We start from the raw sequence: 21,134 nt of genomic DNA on the forward strand, positions 1-21,134 counted from the left end.
CTACTGTCCACTTGGTGGGTATCTCCTAAGCTGCTTCTGGGAGTAGATCCCTGAAGACATGGAGACTGTGACTCTCGCTCTGGCCTTGGCCTTAAGATGGACAGATGTGCATGGAATTTTAACACGATAACCCTCAGCAAACCATTGGGGTCCATTAGACCAGACTTCAGTTCTTTAATTCCTCTTTGAGTTGCTCTATCTACTTATAAGGCTTGACGCTTTATTGTTTTTATTCTTTCTTGAAGGCTTTCTTAAGAACAAAGAGAAAATTTACTGATTTTTAAAAAAATAATATAAGACCCATTCTATTTTGTAATTACTACGTGGGTTCGTTGGACCCTTTCATCCATCTATGGTACACGACGGGATCTTTGTGATCTTCTTTTTCCTATCTTTCGAAATATTTTGCTCTTTCATCGTCCTGGGAATTATCTTCCATCATTACTCATCAATTATGCCCAATTATGCTAACAGACACCAAAATAACACAACAGAAGAATGGAATTGCCTGGAAGGATGATTCAGTAACGACACAAATCATCGCCGTTTTGACTCTGCTTTTAGCTCACTGCCTACAGTTGGGAATTCAAAATTTTTCATAACGGCAAAGAGAAGGAAAGTGACAGAGAACAACATTTCATGACGATGAGATGACTCAGAGGATGCATTCAAAGAGAAGGAGAGCGGCTCTTCAGAGCTAACAATGATGGTAAGTTGCCTGTATGAGTAAAAGCTCAGCCCAAGAGTCTTCAGATGATAGTGTCTCAAGGTGAATTTCCTCACACTAAAGAATCTGATCAGTAAATAATGCATTTATAAGGACACAAGGAAATATGGTATTTTCATTCAGTTGGCCATTCAACAGGAAGGGCTTCATCATATAGCATATTATAGCAAGAATTGGGACCGTCCTGTTCCGCTAAAAAATGTGTGACAGATTCTTTCATTCTTTGTGACGTTTGCGCGTCAAATTTACTTGACACAGTTGTAACTGGACGGATGCTAAAGGCAGCAGTCTATATAAAGGGGAGTAGGAGCAAACAGATGACATAGAAATGAAAATAAAGAGCCCCTGACTGGATTGATAAAAGAAAAAAAGGCCACTGGAATTGATTGCTTTTCTGGTCCTGAGCAAGAATCCGTGATGAACTGGCCTCATGGGAGGTGACCAGTACTCCCAGCGAGCTTGAGAAGGAGGAATTCTTTTGCCTGGGGATACAGGGAAGCTCAATGGGGAGAATGGCCTCTGAGTAGGTTCTTGAAAGATGAGGAACATTTTAATATGCAGATGTCGGGTCAGACATTCTTGATGAGGAAGCAGCAGGGCCAGTAAGACCCAGGGAGCATGAGATTGCTTGGTGTAGCTGGAGGAATAAGGCTCAGAAATGGGAGAGTTGGGGGGGGGGGGTTGGGAGGGAGGAGAAAATGGGCCTGGGTCAGACTGCAGAGGGTGGAGGATGAGTTTCACTCAGATAGTTTCTTTTTTTTTTTTTAATTTTTTTTCAACGTTTATTTATTTTGGGGACAGAGAGAGACAGAGCATGAACGGGGGAGGGGCAGAGAGAGAGGGAGACACAGAATCGGAAACAGGCTCCAGGCTCTGAGCCATCAGCCCAGAGCCCGACGCGGGGCTCGAACTCCTGGACCGCGAGATCGTGACCTGGCTGAAGTCGGACGCTCAACCGACTGCGCCACCCAGGCGCCCCTCACTCAGATAGTTTCACTGCTGCCTTGTGGTGTGCACCACACTAGCCTGGAAGTCAGCAACTGGCCACAAATCCACATCCAGCAACCTCTTTTCAGCTCACTCAACAGATTTAACACACGAAATAGCAATTCGTCTTAACTTCAGTTTGCTTTTCTTTAGCTTTGGCTTATGTCTTTACCTCACCGGAACCTTTGAAGACTTGGTCAATGGTGATTCAGTCTACATTCAGCAAACGCATTCCAAATGCCTACTATGTGCTGGGCCCGTGCTGGCCACTGGAGCCCACAGGTGGGAGTGAAAACCATGCCGCTCTGGTGAAATTCTCTGGTGGTGGAGGGACGTCAACTTGACACATGGGGTACCACACACACGCGTGAGCATTTGATGAGACTCAGGGGGAGCCCTCGCCTAGTTCGTCGGATGGATGTTGTCAGGAAAGAAAGAGGAATTGGTGATAGCTGAGTAGAATCTTAAAGGATAAAGTCTTAGAGATTATCGGGATATATGTCCAGTGTTATTTGAGTGTTGAGAATTGTATTAATGATACACGATGGCCCCAGAGTTCAATAAACACTGTAGTCGTACGCACAGGGATCTGACATCAGGAGATGTAGTACCACGAACGTAGATGAAAGCATCATTATCAAAAGCCACGAGAGCTTCAAAACTAACTTAAGTAATATCTGGCCCTGTAATATTTACGTAGTATTAAGTACGTCAACAAATAGTTACATCTCTAAAGAAAAATGGGTCTGTGTTTTCAGTCTACAAAGGATCGAATCATGCCTGCTCTGTTATAAACTTACAGGTTTTCCCCATGTATTGATTTTAATGTCAGTCTCCATGAGAGCTGGAACAATAGATGTTAAGCTGGGGTCTCAGCTAACACGGGTCTGTGGTTGGCCTCTGGGGATCCCTGATACTGTTTTCACACTTCAGCTTCCATGCACAATTTTCTAGGGAGAGGGTTACTGGCCTTCATCAGATTTTCACTGGCATCCATGGCCCCAAAAGACTAAGAAACAAGGAAAAGAATAAATAATCCTACTTCCTGATAAGACAACAGTAGACAGATACACGTTACTCGAATACGGAATAGCAAACTTCCAGTTGAAATCAAAGGAAGGGGGAGAAGGGTAGTTGGTTTCCAAGTCTGTTGGGAACCTGGACAGAAGGTTTAGAGAAGATGAGAAGGGCTGCAGAATGTCCAGCCTGAAGACTATATTCTTGTACCTCAAAGGGACCTTGAAAATGAAAATGTTGGACGGTGACTCAAACAGATTACCAGGAGCATTATGAAGACAGTGGAGAATTCTAAGAAACTTTGGTGACTCGAAAAATAAAATAATCATACAATCAATTCCTGAAGGGCAAGCTAGATAACATAGCAATATGGGTATCTGGGCATAAGACATTTTATATAATCGGTTAAAAATCATAATTGCCTTCCACTGGTGCTTTTTCTCAATCCCGCCCACCCCACTTTATAGATCGGCATTGGTATGTATAATGGGATGACATTACTTTGAAAATAAGAAACCAATGTTTTTCAGTTGCCATTAAAACAACACTCCTTCGCCCCTCCTTTTTCTTAGCCAAGCCTAAGCATTTTACCCAGGGGAGAAGAGCATAGATCCAGAATGGAAGGATCATGGATCAGCTCACTCCACCACCTCTTTAACACGGGGATAATGTAGAAAGCCAGATTTTACGGAAAGAGAGAAGAGGCTTCTAGAGACTCAAGTTCCCTAAAGTTCAAACGCTGGATTTTGCTTGCTCCTCAGTTGGGGGCCAGGGAGAAGGAGCCTCACAGGCTGCCTGTGGCCTCTCACCCTTTGGACCGTATTAATTTGGGGCTGCTGTGCCAGGGTTGAATCAGACCCAGAGGAAGGGCCTCAGAGGGACCTGAAGGGGCTCCTGGTCTCCCCGGGCTCCTGTGTGGTGCAGAGAGCATCCAGGAGCCGGCTCGCAGAAGATCACTGGTGGTGCCGGAAGGTGAGCTTAGTAGCGTTTCCTCAGGTGGGAAGGAAGCGGCTGACTTGGGGCTGGACAGCCGGGTCCCAAGGGTGATGACAGTGATGGCCACGGGGGAGGGGGGGCGGCCCGAGGGAGAGATACTGGGTTCTGACCAGGCACACAGGGAACAGACCACCAGTTCTCAAGCCTTAGGACGCCAGCGGGGTGGGAATGACTTCGTGAACAGGGACCCCATCACTGAAGAGACCTGCGAGGACCCAGGGGACCCTGCTGAACTCTAAGATGGCCATACAGCCACAAGGACACAGAAGCTCCCCGACGGGTGCCCCAAGATGGCAAAAGTGGAGAGAGTGGAGGGGCTGGAGGACTGATTATCTACCTAGAAGAGGAAAGACCATTTTATTTATTTATTTATTTATTTATTTAGAGAGTGGAGGAGGGGCAGAGAGAGAGAGAGAGAGGGAGAGAGAGAGAGTATCCCAAGTAGGCTCCATGCTCAGTGCAGAGCCTGATAAGGGGCTTGATCTCATGAACTGTGAGATCATGACCTGAGTTGAAATCAAGAGTTGGACGCTTAACCAACTGAGCCACCCAGGTGCCCCAGGAAAGACAGTTTTAAAGAGAGAAATCACAAGAGGCAATGTGTTCTTGGATTGGCTAGTTTACATCGTTGGCTATGCAGCATGGGGAGGCAGAGAAGGAAGGCTAAGGCAGTTACAGAAGGACACAAGGTCACCTTTTCCTTGCACACTTCAATTTAGCACGTGGAACACGGAGACCCCGGCTAAGTAAGAAAGTGATGGGGGCGTGAGAGTGGGGGGCCGGAACTGGACAGCTGTGGCTGTGCACATTAGCGTGGGTGAGCACGGAGCTGGGCACAGGACACACGGGGTCTCACTCACGTGTCCTGACGATTCCCTGTGTATCCACGAGGGCCCTGAGGTTGAGCAGGCTGTCGGAGGTCATGTGACCAGACAGCCTGACCCTGAAGGCCACGCTCTTGCCATTTTTCCAAGACAAGGCCAGATGCTCCGGATGAAGCCATGCTCATTAGAGAAAGACAGCAGAACCACAGAATAGGGACAGAACCCGGCAGGCAAAGGATTTAATCTCTTTCATGAAGCACAAGTGTAAATGGGGGAGAAGATATTTTCTCTGGAAGCTTTCTGGAGATGCCTACCTTCAGACTTCCTTAGAGGATAAAGTGTTCTTACCTCCACTCACCCTTGCGATCTGTCTTTATGCACCCTGAAATCCTGCCTGCTTTAATTTAAAGCAGTTTTTCTCCTATTACGCCTCTCCATCGTCCTTATCAAAATTCTCCACATGTTTGAAGGGAAGCAATGTCAACGTCTTCTAGACTGAGCAACCCCGGTCCCAGGAACACTTTTTCACAAAGCCCGTCTTTCATGCGCCAGATCATTTGAGGGAGAGGTGGGAGGCTTAGCATTTTCTCCACCTTTGAAAAAAACCCGGCTAAAGGATTACTTTCACATGTTAGGTATCAGCCTTCGTTGATGATATCCCGGGTTCTCGTGGTTCTCTCTGTTCCTGCCGATGAAAAATACTGAACCTGACCTAAAAAAGCAGTTGTGCGGCTTGCTTTTAGGTATTCCAGTGAACTTCAGAGAAGGGGCCTGACTTCCAGGTGCACCCCTCCTGGGACTACCATGCGTGGCGAATATGCCCGTAGTTTTCCTTGCAGATGCCCCGGCAGAGTTGTCCAGAAGCCGGAGAAGAGAGAAGGAGCCTCAGCGCTGGCTGGCTCTACCGTCGGCCTGTTTCTTGTGAGGACTCGGACGATTTCCGTCTCCGGTGCCTTAAGGCACAAGGTCTGTCCTCTCTCGACGTACTGCCATTAACCTAAAACCAGTTTTGCTCACAGGCTGTGCCCTGGTGATCAAGGCATTTATTTTTCTTGTAACTGGTGTGATAAGAACAGCCACACAGCCACACACCAAATCCCTGGCCAACTATCACGGTTAAAATGGGAACGCATCACCTGGAATCTTATCAAATTGAATACGATCATCTATTTCTTCCTGCCTCTGTGAGAAGCCCTTCACATGGAAGGACCTGGGCTTGGCCGGTGGAACTGTATGGAAGGCAGATGCCGGCCCCAGCTGCTGCGGATGCATTTGGTGAAGGAGGTTGTGAAAACTTAGCACCTACATGCTGATCCGAAAGGCCTAATTTTAGCTTTTACAATTACAGGTCCGTTGTCCTGTATGGATCCCAGGCTGTTTTCTGAGTCTTTCATATTATAAAATTGATTTAAAAACGAACGAACAAGGGGCACCTGGGTGGCTCAGTCGGTTAAGCGTCTGACTTTGGTTCAGGTCATGATCTCCTGGTGGTGGGTTGGTGGGTTCGAGCCCTGCGTCGGGTTCTGTGCTGACAGCTCGGAGCCTGGAGCCTGCTTCGGATTCTCTGTCTCCCTCTCTCTCTCTCTGCCCTTCCGCCCTCTCACTCTCTGTCTCTCTCTTAAAAATAAACATTAAAAAAATTAAAAAACAAAAAACCAAATGAACAAAACCTGAATCTAATCTGGGGCACATCTCCCTCTCCCAGAACAGAAAATCATTCCCTGACTGATGGGCTCTGCCACTCGTCTGTGTTCCCTCCCTTTATAATCTCCTGACGGAATTAGACCGTGCTGTTTGTTGAAAGGGTCAGAATGATGGTGGTTCCATATAAAACAGCTAGAAAATCACTCGCCTGGGCTTCTCGGGTCGGTATTTACTCGAGGGACGGGCATTTGAGACACAATCATTTGTGTATTTTTTTCATACTGACCACAATTGGTCTATTGCTTTGTAGAGAAATCTGTTAGGAATAAAGCATCATTAACAGTGGATTTCATCTTTTTTTTTTTTTTCCTCTGACTCTCCATTGCAATTGAGGGGAGTCTCTAAGTTCTGTGACCTTTGGATTCTGATGGCCATTTAGACTTGGACCTTAATGCCAGCACAAGAGTCAGAATGGTGAGGAAGAGTCTCCTAAAAGGGAGGACATTCAGGGCAGGGACTGGGGTACGGGGACTGAGGTATGTTCCAGATCCCCTTCTTTTCACTGGTTTCTAAGACTTGCTAATGATGTTGAGTGAGCTGGGTTCAGGTCCGAGCCATTTGGAATAGAGAGGCCAACATTTTCCTTTGCGGAGTCAGCATGGTTGGATTGCTACAAAGAAGTAAAGGTCTTAACTGATAATTAGCCCTGGTATTTAATATCTGCCCCAAATAAAGACTACATTTGAACTTATTGCAAACCTAATGTCATCATTTTTGGTGGATGATTCTTAACGTCTAATGACTCCTGATTAAAAATCCTCCACAGCAGGACTTCTAACCCAGAGTCTGTGGAGCCTCAGGGAAGCTCCTGCTCCCCAAACTCCTTGACATTGGATGTAAACCTTTGAGTGACTGTGTTTATGCTCCACCGCCCCCCACCCCCTTTAGCCCTCCGCTGCCCCATGTAACACACGCTGGAGAGAGGAGTCTGTGTTCATCAGGTTCTCAATAGGGCCTATGACACAAACATATTTAAGAATCACCACTTTTCAGCAAGTGTCTCTCCTTGTATTCTAGAACTGTTCTCTGCAGGGAGGTTACCTTGGAGGGCACACCCAGCAGTCCTCATGTTCAAGGGGAATCATTTGCCAGATACTTAAGATTTTGCTCCTGTTGAGGGGGGTATTGGTCACCCCCATTCGGAACTGTTTCCAGGTTATTATTTGTTTTTGCTTAGGCTGTCGTGTAGGTGGGAGTAAGGGACAAGGGCAGAGGCCAGCCCTGTCTCAGAGCTGTTCTTTCAGTTATATTATATATTGTCTTTTCCTTAAGTTTGCATTTCAGGCAAAGTTCCATGCCTAAAAAGGTCTGAAAATCAATGGCGAAGGGGCGCCTGGCTGGCTCGGTTGGTAGAGCGTGCGACTCTTGATCGTGGGGTTGAGTTTGAGCCCCACATCGGGTGTGGAGCCTACTTTAAAAAAATAAATAAAATATTTAAAAAAAAGACAATTGGAGGTGAAGAACTGGGGGCAGGGTGTGGGGATTACCACCCTTTGGTCTGTGTACTGGAGGCAATTCAAATTCAACTGGAGTAGACTGAAGGGCCTGCTTGGGGGATATTCTCTTGGCAGACCTCAGAGGGAGGTGCACCTGTTGGGTGCCTCAGTGTCCTCGGGATGCGGGGGGCGTCACACTACCCCCAATACCCGTGGGTCTTGCTAGCACCCACGGGTGCTAGAGAGCACCCCCTTGAATTCGGAACTTAACAACGCTCACGAACCAGGGCTTGGGGCGGGGGCAGCCATCCACTCCTCCACATATCCCGAACTGAATCCCGAACAACCTGGACCAGCAGAGGTTGGTGTATTTGGCCCCTGATAGACTGACTTGATGGAACTGTGCCCGCGGTGATATACTGGTTCACGCTGAGTGACACTGCGAGGAGCAGCCTCCAATGTGTGTGCTTGTTTGGAGCCATTTATAGCAAAGGGCGATACATCCTGCCTTCTCTCCATGAGGACCCATGGGATAAATTTCTCATGGATCTCAGCTCCAGGAGCAGCCCGCTTCAAGGAATGGATTTACTGTTCTAATATGGTTTCCCTGACTCAGCAAGCTGCTCGCATCATTCTCTTCCTATTGTCTTCTGGAAAGCTCAGAGCCAAATTTTTGGTACTGTTAGCCTGTGATTAGGAACCTCACTGCATCCGTATTGGGAACTAACATGACTCCTAGCTTCATTTATTTTTCCTATCCTGATTTCCCCTTTGTCCTACTTTTCTTATATTTTCATTTTATTCTCTTCTGTTTACATTTATAGAAACCACTTTAAATTCTCTCCGTAGCAAGGCATAAACACGCAAAAATAAAGGAATATTTACAGATTCTTAGTTATAAAGGATTACTAGCTTCTCAATGTGGCGAGATTCTTAAAATGTCTTTTGAGAATAACTGGGACCTAGCACGCTAGACAAGGGGGCAAATTTCTCCCAAGGAAACAAGTTTCACTAATGAGTACAACAAAACGTGAAACCTCAGAGGAAACTGAAAACAGCAGCTCCTGCAATCCTGACGTCTCAATCAATGAAAAATTAACTAGCAGGTTTCCATTTTAAAATGGCATCTGGCAAACATCATTCTACAGCTTCTCCAAATTTTCCACCAGAACTGTGTGGGAAGATGCAGATAAAGGTGAAAACTTACGTAACAGAAAAGGAATGGAAGTCGGCTCATTACTGGTAAATGGATGGGAACAATTTCACTAAGTACAAAGCCCAGGGAAATGAACTGGAGAGAAAAAAAAAAATGTTTGCGGAGGCCTGTCCACTCTCTCCCTCTCCTAAGTGGTCAGGATAATTGGTTGCCCTCCTGCCAAACAGTACCTCTTCCTGGTTCAGAGTATAAGATAAATGCTCACAGTAAAACAAAACAAAACAAAACAAAACAAAACAAAACAAAACAAAGCAAAACAAAACAAAACACCAGACAAACAAAAGCACATTATCCAAGCTGTTGTGGTGTTGGCCATTTGAAACATCCAGAGATAAGCCCTACTCCAAGTCCTTTTACTTCCTCCTTGTTTTATCGCTACTTAGGAAGTATCTTCTTCAAACATTCAAGTGGGCGGAGGAAAGAGCTCACCATGGTACCATGTTGCCTCCTAGGAGGTATGGTCATGAAATATAAAGCGCCAGGGGCAGAGACTATAAAACCATGTAGAAACATAGAATGATTTTTGTTCTTTTCCATTCATTCACTCGTTCATTCGTTCAACATACATATACATATTGTAGGTTCTTAGCCATTTGTCCAAAGAAACATAAAGCAAGACAATGCGAGTAGGAGAAAGCTTGTATCTTAAGCTAGCAGAGGGGAAATGGTTTGAGCATGTTAGATACTGGTAAACAATGCGGTGGAGACAGCATTATTCTCATTTAGCGATGACTAACAGAAACACGCTAACATGGAACTTATGGAAAAATACTGCAGAGCAAAGGAAACAAAAGCTAGCTCAGAGGCATCACGTAAATTTCACTAACAAGTAGGGCACAATGTCTGATGGTGGTTTTGCATTTTCAGTAGGGCATAACAATACAGAGTCTCAATGAAGAGGTATAGAAAGTTATGAGGGCTAAGCACCCAGACTGAAAGGCAAGGCAGGAGCATGAGATAAAATGGGGAGACTGCTGATGCAAAAGAATCCAGGAAGACTGCAGGCATGGCAGCAGGATTAGAACTCATATCTGACAATGGTAATAGCCGAATTAACCCTGGGAACACAAATGAGTGATGGGGAGGACAAACTTGGGAAGGTATTCTAGAGGCTGAGAAAAAGATCAATAAGAGAAGGGGAAAACAATAAGAGAGGGCTGTAGACATGGAAGATAGAGAATCAAGATTCAGCATAAGAACTACAGGTGAGCTGGGAGAAGTAAGAATCAAAATGGCAGAAGAAAACACTAGAGTTGGAACAATACTTAAGTGTGTAGGAAAAAAGGTCTTTGTATTATGTGCAACAGCATGAAATGAGTAGACACTACCGTTCTGGCAAACCGTTTGCTCTTTAAAGATAACGGCAAACCAAACAAACGTCTAAGAGAAGAGAAAATCGTTACACATAAAGGAAAAATTAGGATGTCTTCAGGCGTCTATTCACTCCAAGGCTAGAGATGGTGAGATACCTGTTGCAGGGCTTTGGAGGGAAAGTGATCCAGCCGCATGGATTTCATCCCATCGGCGGACATCAGGGGTTGGGGTTCCAGAGGTCAGAGAATGTGCTCAGCAGTCTGTGGTAACAGATGACAGAGCGACTCCAGGTGCTAAGTTATGTGTGAGGTGACACTGGAGGCTGGGGGTGCAGTTAGAGAATGTGGGACGGGACTTCTGCCCTCAATGGCTCTACCTGCTGATCAGGGCTGGCGAGGGCAGGGGTCCAGCAGGGGGTGGAGCCTCCAGTACCCGCTGTGTGTCTTCCAGGGAGTCGCCAGAGTCCGAAGAGACGGAAAGTAAGAAAAACCACAGAAACATGAAGACGACAGTAGAAAAGAGTGGGGAGTTAGGGGAATGAAGCCTGACGGACGTGAAGGCAAAGGAACATGAGCTTCTGAGGCACTGCCTTGTCTATCTTGCTGACGTACGCAACATTGTGCCTGTGTACATGGTGTTTCTCCTCAACAGACAGATAATATGTGTTCTTTTCAAACACATATGAAAACTGGCCATGGACTGGGCCACAAAGGAAATCCCAACAGCAAAATCACATAAGCCATATTTATTGTTCACAATGCTGGAAGACTAAAACAAACAAAGAGCAAAAAACAAAGCAAAACAAACCAGGAAGTTACCTACTCTTCTGATCACCTCTTCATTTTGATTGAAAAGAGAATCACACTGGGAATGATAATTTACTTGCAGAAGTTTGACGATGGGTACACTACATTGCCCACGGGATGCTAACAAAGCTGCGCTCGAGGGAAATTCATTATATATACACATATATATACACACACTATATATTACATTATATATAATGAATATATATATATATGAGCCAGATTATCATTTTATTAGTTGATCTCAAGGTTTTTTGTTTTGCTTTTATATTAATTTTTTCATTTTACTTTCTTGTTTTCTGATATATTTCTAATATATATTTTCTACAGATTCTAATACATAAAATATTTCACGTATAAAATTCACTTAAAAAAAATTTTTTTTTCAACGTTTATTTATTTTTGGGACAGAGAGAGACAGAGCATGAACGGGGGAGGGGCAGAGAGGGAGGGAGACACAGAATCGGAAACAGGCTCCAGGCTCCGAGCCATCAGCCCAGAGCCCGACGCGGGGCTCGAACTCACGGACCGCGAGATCGTGACCTGGCTGAAGTCGGACGCTTAACCGACTGCGCCACCCAGGCGCCCCTAAAATTCACTTTTAAAGCTGTGGGCAGACCTGGATAGCTTTATAGGTGAATTCTTCCAACCTTTCAGAAAATTGTCAAGTCATATAAAGCGTTCTAGAAAATAGTAAACAACAGAGAGTCTTTGTCAAGTCATTAGTACAACTTGATAGCAAAGCTCAACAAGGTGGTATGAAAATGGAAACCTGCGACTAGAAACCAGTTTTTGGGGGCGCCGGGGTGACGCAGTCGGTTAAGCGTCTGACTTCAGCCAGGTCACGAACTCACGGCCCGTGAGTTCGAGCCCCGCGTCGGGCTCTGGGTTGATGGCTCAGAGCCTGGAGCCTGTTTCCGATTCTGTGTCTCCCTCTCTGTCTGCCCCTCCCCCGTTCATGCTCTGTCTCTCTCTGTCCCAAAAATAAATAAATGTTGAAAAAAAAAATTTAGAAACCAGTTTTTGTACAAAGGAACCAGGATCCAGTAAGATTTACGCAGCAAATGAAAAGGTGTTTCAGAATTAAGCACTCTGTCAATGGGACTTACAAACATCAACAGGAGAAAAACTATAGGATCATTTCAAGGGATGGCAGAAAGCAGTTGATGAAACTCACATTCCTGATTTAAATCATTGAGGAAGCCAGGAACAGACAGATGCTTCTTCGTCTTGGAATATCTACTAAAGGTACAGGAGGTAACTTACTTAACCGTATCTACTAAACAGAGAGGAGTCGCCACTGGAAGCAGATGGCTAAGGACCGCAGCAAGATAGACACCAAACGCTGGGTGGCACTAGTCCTTCATAGTATAGCGCACGATTGTCGCCAGGCCATAATACGAGCAAGACAGATAAGTGTAAATCATGGAAAAAAACATGAAAATGTCCTTCCTTGTGGACAAGATGATCATCTACCAGGAGTCGCTAAAAGAACCATGGGAAAGACTATTAGGACTAAGAATCTATTAGGGCTAAGTTACAAAATTACAAACATAAAGTCAATAGTGTTCTATACACCGTCAGAACTCAGAACAGGGAATGGATAAAAGAGATCTTAGGGGCACCTGAGTGGCTCGGTCGGTTGAGTGTCCGACTTCGGCTCAGGTCATGATCTCACGGTTCGTGGGTTCGAGCCCCGCGTCGGGCTCTGTACTGACAGCTCAGAGCCTGGATCTTGCTTCGGATTCTGTGTCTCCCTCTCTCTCTGTCCCTTCCCTGCTCACACTCTGTCTCTCTCTCAAAAATAAACATTAAAAAAAAATTTAAAAAGAGATCTCAACCACAATGTCAATAAAATGTACATAATTAAAAACTTCTTCACAAAAAGAGGAGAGCTTTGAAAAAAATCTCTAGAACTTGACAGAAAGTAAATGAATAGAGACAAGGAGGACGCCGTTGGATGGGGAGCCTCAGTATTACGCAGACATACATTTTTTCCAAATAGATAAATGCATTTGGAGCAACCCAATCAAAACTTAAAATTTTCCTCAACTGGAAGAGAAGATTGTGAAAAATCATTTATGTGAGTAAAGGCCTGAGACAAGTTGAGACACTTTATAAAAGATCCTCGGCAAAAACCACCACGATGGGAAGATCATCTACCGGATATCAAAGTACGTTATGATGTTATTACAGTGAAAATAAAGTTGTATCTGTACATGAATGGACTTCTGCGTCAGCGAAGAAAATAGAGCATAAGGAAACCAGGCTCATGGAAATAAAAGAAGGTTAATATATATTAAAGGGGACACCTGAGGCCAGCAGATAAAGGGTGAATTATTTAATAATGATTTGGTGACAAATGCTTCATTTGAAGAAAAACAAGGTCAGATCTTACCACATATCATCCGGAAAAGCAAAGACCAGAGCCACTGAAGGCCTAACCGTAAGTTACGCTACTCCGAATTGTCCCGGCATGGTGCGAGGTGACAACAAAAAGGCTGACTTTTGTTGAACTTATTATTGTTTTAAAATTCTCTACCGGAAGTGCACCCTTCCTGCTTGCACCCTGAACACACCGTTCCCTCTCCCATGCTCCCCCCCTCTCCAGGGACCACCTGGAGGCAATCTTCTGCAGGCACTGCGTGGAGATGTGCGCTGACATTTCTGTCACTGTGAATAGCAGGTGGCGGGAGAATATGGAGAGTAAAGGCCCGTTTTGCTAAAATACAGATCGCTTTCCAGAACTGTATTTCTTAAAAAAAAAATTTTTTTTTAATGTTTATTTATTGAGAGACAGAGAGAGACAGAGCATGAGCAGGGGAGGGACCGAGAGAGACAGGGAGACACAGAATGTGAAACAGGTTCCAGGCTCTGTGCTGACAGCACAGAGCCTGACGTGGGGCTCAAACTCACGAACTGCGAGATCATGACCCGAGCCAAAGTCAGACACCTAACCGACTGAGCCACCCAGGTGCCCCCAGAACTGTATTTCTAAACGTACTCTATGTGTACGAATGCACAAACACAACTGCAGTTATTCTGGGGGATGTGGCAGGGATTTAGATTGTGGTCAAGGGGGACTGTATTTGTACGTTCACAACTTTTTTACACTACATTCATTTATTTATATTAAATATAAATTTGCATAGTTAAAAAGCATGCAGTTAAAATACTACACATATATATACATGTATATATATGTACACACACATATAAGATCTAACCTTATGAAATATATCTAACCGTATAAAATATATATTTATTTATATTAAATATAAATTTGCATAAAAATCATGCAAAGAGTTAAAAATACATATATATATATATATACACATGTATATATATGTTCACACATATATACAAAGGATTTCATACTTTTCTCAAAAAATCATGCATCCCTCAGTATGGAGATGTGTGTGTGTGTGTGTGTGTGTGTGTATTTATTTTTATCTAGTTTTGTTTTTGAGAAGACAGAAGAGAGACTTGCCCTAGTAAACTAAGAGGGAGAGCTAGGAGGGCCAGTTTTGAAGTCTCTGTTGGTGCAACACCACTGCCACCTACTGGGGAGGAGAGGACACTGCAGGGAGGCAGAAGCGACGCTGGTCCCAAGTGCTTTTCTGCGGGTCCTGCCTTCTATCAATGCCTTACAAATATTGCCACCGGAAGACAACTTTCAAGCCACTTTAGAATAACTAGGAAGCTTCATGCAGCCAGCTGTTGTGGATACGCGGCATTTGATGCCTGCCTGTGAGTCAGGCCGACTGCCCTCAAGAACATCCCTTCAGGTAAGTCACCCAAAGTCTCTGTAGGACAGTCTCCGCTTGAGCTAGATAATAATGGTCTGGTGTTACAGAGGAGCAAATGAGACCTTGGAGCAAAGAAAGGATGTTTTCTAGGGGATACATTAGCAGCTCAGGCAGGACCGCTGCCAGATTCTGTGACCCGAGGGCCTCTGAGTCCCCAACGATCTTCACCACGGGGTCTGTCAAGAGCAGTGATCTGGCTGATGCATTCCCAAGAGGGCACTGTCGGAGCCACTGGTGACGTCCCAGCCTGTATCTGCTGGAGGTGCCTGAGTTGCCTGAAGTCCTGAGGGATAGTTTCTGGCTACTGATAGTTTCCCACCTCAGACCCGGGTGTCTCTGCCTGCAGGATTTCTCCAGAAACTGCTTGTGTCTCCAGTTAATTCTCTCCTGGGAGGGGCCACTCTCTACCAATGGGAGATGGGAGACTGTGACTAATGCTCCTGTCCTCAGGGGGGAGGCGACACGTGTCCCATGTGGCTTCTCAGTGGGTCCCTGCTGGAGAGCACAGCCTCAGTAGTCAGCCTTAATAGGCCTTTCTCGCCACCCTGGCTCACCCTTGGGGGTTCCTGGGATCTCCGCCCACCTAAACCTGCATCCAAATCCTTGACTCAGCGCCTGCTTTTGGTTAGACGCAAACTAGGAATGCAGAGCACGGTGGCTGAGGGCTACTGGCGACGCAGTGAGGTTCCGGAAGTGGGTGTGCTTTCTCTAGGAGCGTAAAAGGTCAACCCGACAATAATGTGAGCCTACAGAAGGCAGGGGCAACCTAACAAGATCCTTCCATTAGACTCTCAGTTTCAAATGCAACCCATTGTTTTCATGAAGTCATTTCAATTCTCCGGGCCACCTGTGTCGCTTTTCAGTTTAGAAAATATTGAGATGAGAGCGGGCTCCACAAAGTTCCACATTCAGTTGGCCGCGTCGCGCTTCGCCGGGAAGAGGCAAGGGAGGGGCATGGGCACAGCGTGATCCCAGCACAGAGTTGCGAGCGAGCAGGGTGTCTTTGGAGAGTACAGAATTAATCTGGTTGGGGGTGCACGAACTACCTGACGTTGTACGTAAAATGACATTCGAGTGCACGCCTGTGTGGGAGTATGTGTATGTGTGTGTATATTTGTGTGTGTGTCAGGTGCGTGTGTGCGTGTGTGTATGGGTGCATTTTTCCAGGTAGAGAGTCCGTAACTTTCATCACAGAGTCTCAAAGGAGGCTCATGAACTAATTCATGTTGGCAAGGCCACTGAAGACACGTAGAGGGGGTGTGAGGTGGACGAAAGAGTCACAGAATGTGAGTAAACTGTGGCCTGAGCTATCATACTGGAATAATATTTACTGAGCCCTGTACTCTGTCTAGGACAGAGCTCTCGGTTCCTTATAAGCCTCACCTTTTTCGTGCATCAGAACCGTTCTTTGAAATGGCTGGTAAAACCATCTACACTTACAGAGGAAGGAACTGAGCCCTCGCCCAAGGCCACACAGCCGGATTTGAAGCCAGGCAGCCTGACTCTAGACCCCATACCTTTAACCCTAAGCCAGCGGCCCTCACGCTTCGGTCCAGCAGACTCATCAAGAGAGCTGGTTCCAGCAGATGCCGCACCAAGTCCCCAGGGTTTTTGGGTGGGGCGGGGCCTGAGAATTTGCATTTCTAACTTGTTCCCAGGTGGCGCTGACGCTGATGGTCTGGGGGCAACACTGCAAACCCACTTTGACCTGTCGGCGCTCGTCTCCAGAGAGGAGGTCGTGGAACCCCAGACAGGTGACGCGAGCTGTCTGGGCCACTCGGCTACCTCCCAGCAAACCAAGGTGAGAATCTGGGTCTGTGAATTCTAAACCCAGCCCTTTCGGCACAAGTCATGCTGGCAGAAGGGCACCTCTTGCTGAGAAGTACATGCACCTGCACGCAGCCGGTTTTATTACCTGATGTGCATCCAGCCCCTGGCAATGGGCGTTGGGAGAAGACAACTCCTCGCTCGGCTCCTCTGAGCCCACACGGGCCCTTCTCCACCTCCTGGCCTTCCGGTCCGCAGCCTGGGGCATCTCCTCGGGCTCGCTGCTGTCCGAGGTCTCCCTGCTGGCTGCCTGGGGGTTGAAGTTCACGTCCAGCTCTCCCTGCAGGCGTATCTTCTCCGCGGCGGGGTCCCTGGGGGCCTTCCTCTGCAACCAGGACAGTCTGGCCCGGCGTCCAGCTTCCCGGGAGGAGCCCGCAGAGGACGTCTCTGAGTCGGAGCACATGGCCTCGGGGTTGGGAGAGAGCCCGGAGGAGGCGGAGGTGGCCGAGGGGCCTTGGTCCGAGCCCTGGGCCTGTGTGGGCTGAGGCTGGGGGCTCCTGGGCAGGCCTGGGGGCCGCGGGCACAGCGTGCTCAAGGCCTCACTCCAGTCAAAGTCCTCCTCACTTTCGGAGCCCATCTCCTCGTAGGCAGATGTCACGCGGGAGGCTGCCTCCAGGGACTGGAACGTGCCACTCTTGGGCTTGGCCAGCAGGCGGGTGGGCGGCAGAGCGCCATCTTTCAGGGCCACCCAGTTCCCGTCGGGGCTCTGCAAAACCGCGGCCAGGTCTGCGGGTGGGAGGAGAGAAACCAGAGAGGGCTGTTATCACCTGACAGCAAGGTGAGGCTGCTGTCTGTCTCTTCCCCACGACCGGCTTGTGGGGGTCCTTGGATCGGCGGACTCTAGGAAGTCCACGAGGGCACGCCTCTTTAGCAGAGCTGAAGGTCCCCAGGAAGTCCCTCGAGGCCCCAGTGCTCCACAGATGGGGAGAAACTCAGAGATCAGGCTTCTATTGCACATATACCTGGGTAGTTGGTCACCTCGGCCTCCTCAGAATGGCCCCCCTCCTCCCCTAGGCTGGCTGGGCACAGAAAAGGTGAAGGGAGAGCTACTATTGGCAACCGCGGGTCTGGCCTTTTGCCCTTGGGCCATGGTTTCCCCTGGTTGGATGGGAGAGGATTCCATCGCCCTCCCTGGCCTCCCTCGAGGTTAACACACCCTGCTTGCCCTTGGCACTTGGACAGATCCCACCAAACACAGCCCTGTGAGACGGCATGTGTGAAAGAAGATATAGGCACGCACACACACACACGCACACACACACACACACACACACACTCCAGACTCTGTCCAGGTTCCTGCTAACATTTGGTCTCTGACCCCAGTTCCTGACACAGGGCTCCTAGATTAAATCCCTTGGAATTTCCTGGGTTCTGGGAGCATCTTTTATGCTAAGGAGGCGACTCTGGGGGACTCCAGGATGGGACTGGCCACCAGAAAGGCCAAGCCACGAGCAGAAACTTAGGGCTGTCGGCCCCACCCCCACACTCCAGAGAAGGAAGAAGGGCTGGAAAATGAGTTGATAATTGATTGTGCCTACAGAATGAGGCCTCCATAAAAGTCCCCGAAGTAGGGGGTTCTGAGAGCTTCCTGGTCGGCACGTCCATGTGCCTAGAGAGTGGCACACCCCAGCTCCTCGGTGCTCAGGACCCTCCAGGGCCTCACCCTACGTACGTCTTCATCTGCTTGTTCATCTGTGTCCTTTATTACGGACATAAGTACTTCCCCGAGTTCTGTGAGCTGAGCCGTTCCAGCAAACTACTGCACCTCGGGAGGAGGTCGTGGGAACCCTGAGCATAGCTGGCTGGTCAAAATGCGAGTGACAGCTTGGGACTTGCGATTGGTATCCGAAGTCGCACAGTCCTGAGCCCTTGGCTGCGGGATCTGGGGCTCACTCCAGGGAGACAGGGTCAGCATGGAATTGCAGGATACCCGGCTGTGGTCAGCGAGTTGGTTGATATGGAAAAACCCCACACATCTGGCCCCAGAAGTGCTCTGTGTGGGTCGTGGAGGAGTGAGGGTTTGTTCCTGTTCCGCACGTACGTTTCTCTTCAACTCAGGGCACGTGCCCCATTCTGAAGAGGATCTGAGGGAGAAAGCAGTTGGTATCCCCAATCCTACCTTGCAGATGGGGGAACAAAGGTAGGCAAGGCTACGTAACTTGTCAAAGGTCCCAGAGCCCATAACGGGCCGAGTCGGGATGAGGGGCCTCTCTACCCAAGGCCAAAGCAGCCCTGCCTTATAGCCTGTGCTGTGGAAACCCTTGGTCAGCTGTGAGGCTGGAGAGGTCCTCAGTTCAGGGTCATGGTCTGGAGTGGCCCTCAGCTAGGCTCAGTTTTGCTCAGAGCATCTGTGATGGCTGCTGACTGGGGCCCCGAGGGTTGATCTGCACGCCAGGGGGTGAAAGTTGCCTTGCCTTATTTTTGCCGAAGCCTAAAAGGACGACGTGTCCTGCCCATGTGCCTGGGGAAGCTGTTTCCTTTATGAGGAGCCTTACAGGACCCCCTGGAGGTCGGGTGATGAGGATCCTGGGGCTTTGGGGACTGACTTGTGTGTGGACACCAGCTCCTGGGCTTGAGGCCTACAGGGCCACAGCGCTGCTGTGCTGGGACATGGGGGCGGAGTCCCGTCACATGCCACTTCAAACACAGATTCGTTTTTACCCATTAGATGATTACTGTCTCATGTAACGAAATGAAGGTTATCAGTATTTCACGGTGTTGTCCACGGAGGACTGCCCTGGCCAGGACCCTGCTTTAGAACCACAGCCTGAAGGGCATTCAGATGTTGGCTGGACGTTCTTCTCAGCTCAGAGACCCGGTTCTAATTTAGCCGCCCAGGCTGGCAGGACACCTGAGTTCCCTTTTTTCGCCGGGAGTCAGAACACAGGCCTTCTACATTCTGAGCCCGGTGGCGGCTGATTGGAGTACAGCCCTCCCGGAAGCCTGAGGGCCTGGGTCCTGCCTTTCTCTGGCTGGTTCCGCTATCTTTGGGGTCCCTCCGCACATCTCCATGTGGCAGGGCTCTGGGGACCCCTCAAAGGCCTCGCGTCCTAGGCCCCCCTTTTCCTAGAGCACTTGCTTCTCCCCCTGCCCAGATGTGGCCTCCTCCTTCCCCGAGTCCTCCTGGTGTGATAGCCTGTCGGGCCCATTCCATGACCCCATCCGTGTTCCCACGGATCACGCGCATGACCGCGCCCTCTCCCCCCCCCCCCCCAGGACAAGGCCCCCGCGGCTGGGGCTGCATCTCTGACCTCTCCAGCCTGCTCTGCCCCACATCCAGCTTGTGCAGAGGGGAGAGCAGACGCTGTGGAGTCAGGGGGCCTGGGCAGAAAGCTCTGAGAGCCTCTCAGCCTTGGTACAGCTAATACCCCCCCCCCCGGTTGGGTGTGGGGTTTAAATGAGAGGACACCCATCAAGGGTGTTACATGTGCCTGTTCAGAGCAGGGGACGGTCATAATAGCACTCTTCCCCTCGCCCATACCTGGGCTGCTTTAGGGCAGGGTGAAGAACAGGGACTGTGGGTTCAGGCAGATCCAGGGCTGAGCCCCAGTTACTGGGATTCCTGGCAGGCGACCTTGGTCAGAGAGTACCTCCTGTGCCAGTTCCCTGACCTGAAAATGGAGACAGCGTGCCTTCCGTGGCGGTCAGAGGATTATTACGAGACAACCTGTGTAAAGCATCGATCATACTATCTGCTACCCCTCAGCCTTTTTTATCTTCTACCTGTTGAATGGGCTTATACTATCATTATTTTTATCTGACGTCACAGGGCAGCACCACAAACTCCATACATGTGTACATGTATCCATCTACCCCATAGTTGCTATTCTGGACCACAGCAACACTGCCCTCATTGGCCATGGAAACATTCAGAAGAGAGGCCAGTGAGGGTGTTATTATCATTTACCTGTTATGGGCTCCACCTGCCGTGGTGGTAATGGAGGTCTTCTTCTGGGAAAAAGGGTCTCTATTTTGCTGGCATTTTCCCAATGCCACATCCCAATAGCATCAGTCAGCTGGCGTGGAAGGCAGGGACCAAAGAGCCCACCTGGGTTTCTCCAGAAATGCCCGGGCTCTCTCTCAGTGAGGCTATGAATGGCAATATTGATTTTCTCTGCAGCAGACGTTGTGGATCATTTCAGGGTATATATATCCTCTGGGCTCCCAACTGCCAGCACTTGTGATTCTTTGCCTGAGGTGTGCTCTGTTTACCAGAGACTGCTGGGCTGCCCCAGGGGCGGGGGGCGATCCCAGCCCCCTGGACGCAGCCCTCAACGAATGACAGGGAAAGCCGGTGGGATAAGTCTCCCCACTCCTCTGCCTGTTGCAGAGGACAGTATTCTATGCTGGCTCTTAAGAGTTCCCCAGTGGGGACGAACCGCCATCCTGTTTAATGAGTCACTTGCCTGCCTTCCCTTCCTGTCTCCTGTCCCCTCCCCTCTCTGTGTCTCCTGGGCTCACCTCCAAATAA

At 48.3% G+C, this 21,134-nt stretch overlaps 1 protein-coding gene across 7 annotated transcripts in view; it reads right to left on the reverse strand.

Moving 5' to 3' along the window:
* The window catches only part of MYRIP (myosin VIIA and Rab interacting protein), a 374,212-nt gene that overhangs the window by 52,135 nt on the left and 300,943 nt on the right, over positions 1-21,134 (reverse strand). For all 7 annotated transcript variants that reach the window (XM_019810899.3, XM_045037827.1, XM_011286243.4 and 4 more), the window contains one exon: positions 16,752-17,389. In XM_019810899.3, coding sequence (XP_019666458.3) covers positions 16,752-17,389 — 638 coding nt within the window. The remainder of the gene's footprint in view (positions 1-16,751; positions 17,390-21,134) is intronic.

This window comes from Felis catus, chromosome C2 (genome assembly GCF_018350175.1).
Source record: "Felis catus isolate Fca126 chromosome C2, F.catus_Fca126_mat1.0, whole genome shotgun sequence".
Taxonomy (NCBI): Eukaryota; Metazoa; Chordata; class Mammalia; order Carnivora; family Felidae; genus Felis; species Felis catus.